The following is a 2,458-nucleotide window of genomic DNA, read 5'->3' on the forward strand; positions in this document are numbered from 1 at the left end:
CCCTCCTTCGCTCCCTTTCACTCCCTCCCCGAGGACCACACCACACAGGGCTTTATTCACATTAAGTCCCTTTTCTATCTATATATTATCTCATGTCATAGAGATTTTTTTTTATTTTTATTTTTTTAAATATTTTATTTCATCCTTCATCAGTTCACCTCGTGTGTTTGTGAATGTACTTCAGTCAAACACAGATTCTGGTTGTGATGGAGTTGCAGCTTGTCATCACCATCACAGTAAAAACAAATATATATAAATATATATATAACAGTAAATGTGATTGATGGTGTGTCCGGTGCCGCCTCGAATGCAGCAGCGTCTCCATCAGTTTTCCACCCGTGCTCTCACGTGTGTGCTGTGACTGGCCTTGGCCCGCTGTCTCAGCAGACTCAGTCAAATGTCATCGTATCACTAGGGGTTTGTTGTTTTTTTTTTTTTTTTTTTTTTTTTCCTTCTCCCGAAGCATCGCTGTTGTGACTACGTACAGAAGAAAAAAAAAGAAAAAAAAACCGTCTTCATACATGGGCGTCAGGACAAACAGCAGATGTTGTTCACACCTGGTCTCATCTCTTCATCTCTTCATCTCCTCATCTCCTCATCTCCTCATCTTCTTTCTTCATCTCCTCATCTCCTATCGATACACACTCAACCTATTCATCCAATATTGGCTCGTTTGTAGGACTGGCCGTAAACAGGTGTCACTTCCTGTTATGGAAAATCTCTGTGTGTGTGTGTGTGCGTTTAATTGGATTAGAGGGAATTAGTCACCAATCCATAACAACGGGAACTAGTTACTGTTACTAACCCTAACTTTAACTTGTCTTCTTTGAAAATCATGTTGAATCGTGTGTGTGTTTGTGTGTGTGTGTGTGTGCAGGCACGAGGATTTATTTCCAGGTGTGTACCTGTCAGACAGGAGAGTGTGTCAGGTGTGCGGGGACGATGCCTCGGGTTGTCACTATGGAGCAGTCACCTGTGGCAGCTGCAAAGTCTTCTTCAAGAGGGCTGCTGCAGGTGGGTGTGACACACACACACACACACACACGCGCGCGCGCGCTCTCTCTCTGCACTGCGCGCCCCCAATTACGCGTCCGCTGATTTAATTTCTTACACCCACTCGCGCACTCATGCAGACAGGGCGCAGTGACCTGACATTACCGGGGCGAGTTGTTTGTTATCAGTAAACACCCACATGTCGTTGCTATGAGCGAAGGCCTCGGCATTGTTAAAACCATTCCCTTCATCCGCTAGGATTTCTCTCCCCCTCTCTCTCTCCCCCTCCCTCCCCCCCTCTCTCTCTCTGCCTCTCTGCCTCTCTCTCTCTCTCTCTCTGCCTCCAGGTAAGCAGAACCACCTGTGCGCCAGCCGGAACGACTGCACCATCGACAAACTGCGGCGCAAGAACTGCGCGTCCTGTCGTCTGAAGAGGTGCTTCATGTCAGGAATGAGTCTAAAAGGTGAGAAAGTAAAGGTGCGAACTGAAGGAGAGGCGGGGAGAGTGTGGCGTGTCCTTGGAAAAGAAAAAAAAAACTAAAACCAAACCCCGGGGTCGGAGTGGTCAGATACCGTACATGCAATGGATCAGAACTTTCTAATCAAATGTTCTAGCTTAAACACAGTGTGACAAATGCATTTTAGCAAAGGCCAGAAGAGTCCTTTTTTTTTCTGGGGTGCAGCAGCCAATGATCAAAACCTTTTCCACATGGTTACGATGGAGGACCGTCTCCCGGGGCGAGCGGTCCATTTAGGTTTTCTCCCAGTTGTTAGAACTACAGAACCTTCTTGTCTCCTTCATCCACGTCTTTTACATTTAAACACATTTCGGGTGGTGACTTTCAGGTCGTCGACTGAAGGGGGCAGCACAGACGAGAAACGGGGATGAGGAGCCAGCTCCTGCTGCCTGGGGCCCTGGAGATAGAAGAGTGAGGTCTGGAAAGAAAGATGTTATCTCTGAGCCCGGAAGTGCAGCTGCCAGGGCTCAAGGTGGTGAGGATTAGTTTCTGACGAGCTCACGTATCAGGCTAACTTAATATTGAACATACGTTTGTGATTAGATTTTTTTTCTTATTATTATTTGTGTTCCTCTCTGTATGATCAGTGACCTCCCAGAGCCTGACTCCGAGCATACCGCCGAGCCTCCGCTCCTGCCTCTCCCTGCTCACTGTCCTGCACGACATAGAGCCAGCTGTGGTCAACGCTGGCCACGATCCGGCCCTGCCCGACAGCCCCGCGTCCCTGCTGACCAGCCTGAACGAGCTCGGGGAGAGGCAGCTGGTCACTGTGGTGCGCTGGGCCAAGGCGATACCAGGTGAAGAGTTAGAGTAAAAAAAAAAAAAGAAAAGAAAAGAAAAGAAAACTGGCAGTTAGTTTGTGACTGCTGCTGTCATCGTTATTACACACAGAAACATAATCCTGTGGGTAAACAGTGCCAGATCAGACCTGTAAGCAGTAGCTGTTC

General features: G+C 47.9%; 1 protein-coding gene across 4 annotated transcripts in view; it reads left to right on the forward strand.

The window, feature by feature from the left end:
- Nucleotides 1-2,458, forward strand: part of LOC103391230 (progesterone receptor-like) — a 14,255-nt gene that overhangs the window by 1,935 nt on the left and 9,862 nt on the right. For 2 of the 4 annotated variants that reach the window (XM_008327411.3, XM_008327413.3), the window contains 4 exons: nt 878-1,014; nt 1,341-1,457; nt 1,840-1,983; nt 2,099-2,308. In XM_008327411.3, coding sequence (XP_008325633.1) covers nt 878-1,014; nt 1,341-1,457; nt 1,840-1,983; nt 2,099-2,308 — 608 coding nt within the window. Of the gene's footprint in view, nt 1-877; nt 1,015-1,340; nt 1,458-1,839; nt 1,987-2,098; nt 2,309-2,458 lie in introns of all 4 variants that reach the window. The other 2 variants (XM_008327410.3, XM_008327412.3) reach the window with 1 other exon arrangement.

This window comes from Cynoglossus semilaevis, chromosome 15, assembly GCF_000523025.1.
Source record: "Cynoglossus semilaevis isolate Cse_v1.0 chromosome 15, Cse_v1.0, whole genome shotgun sequence".
Taxonomy (NCBI): Eukaryota; Metazoa; Chordata; class Actinopteri; order Pleuronectiformes; family Cynoglossidae; genus Cynoglossus; species Cynoglossus semilaevis.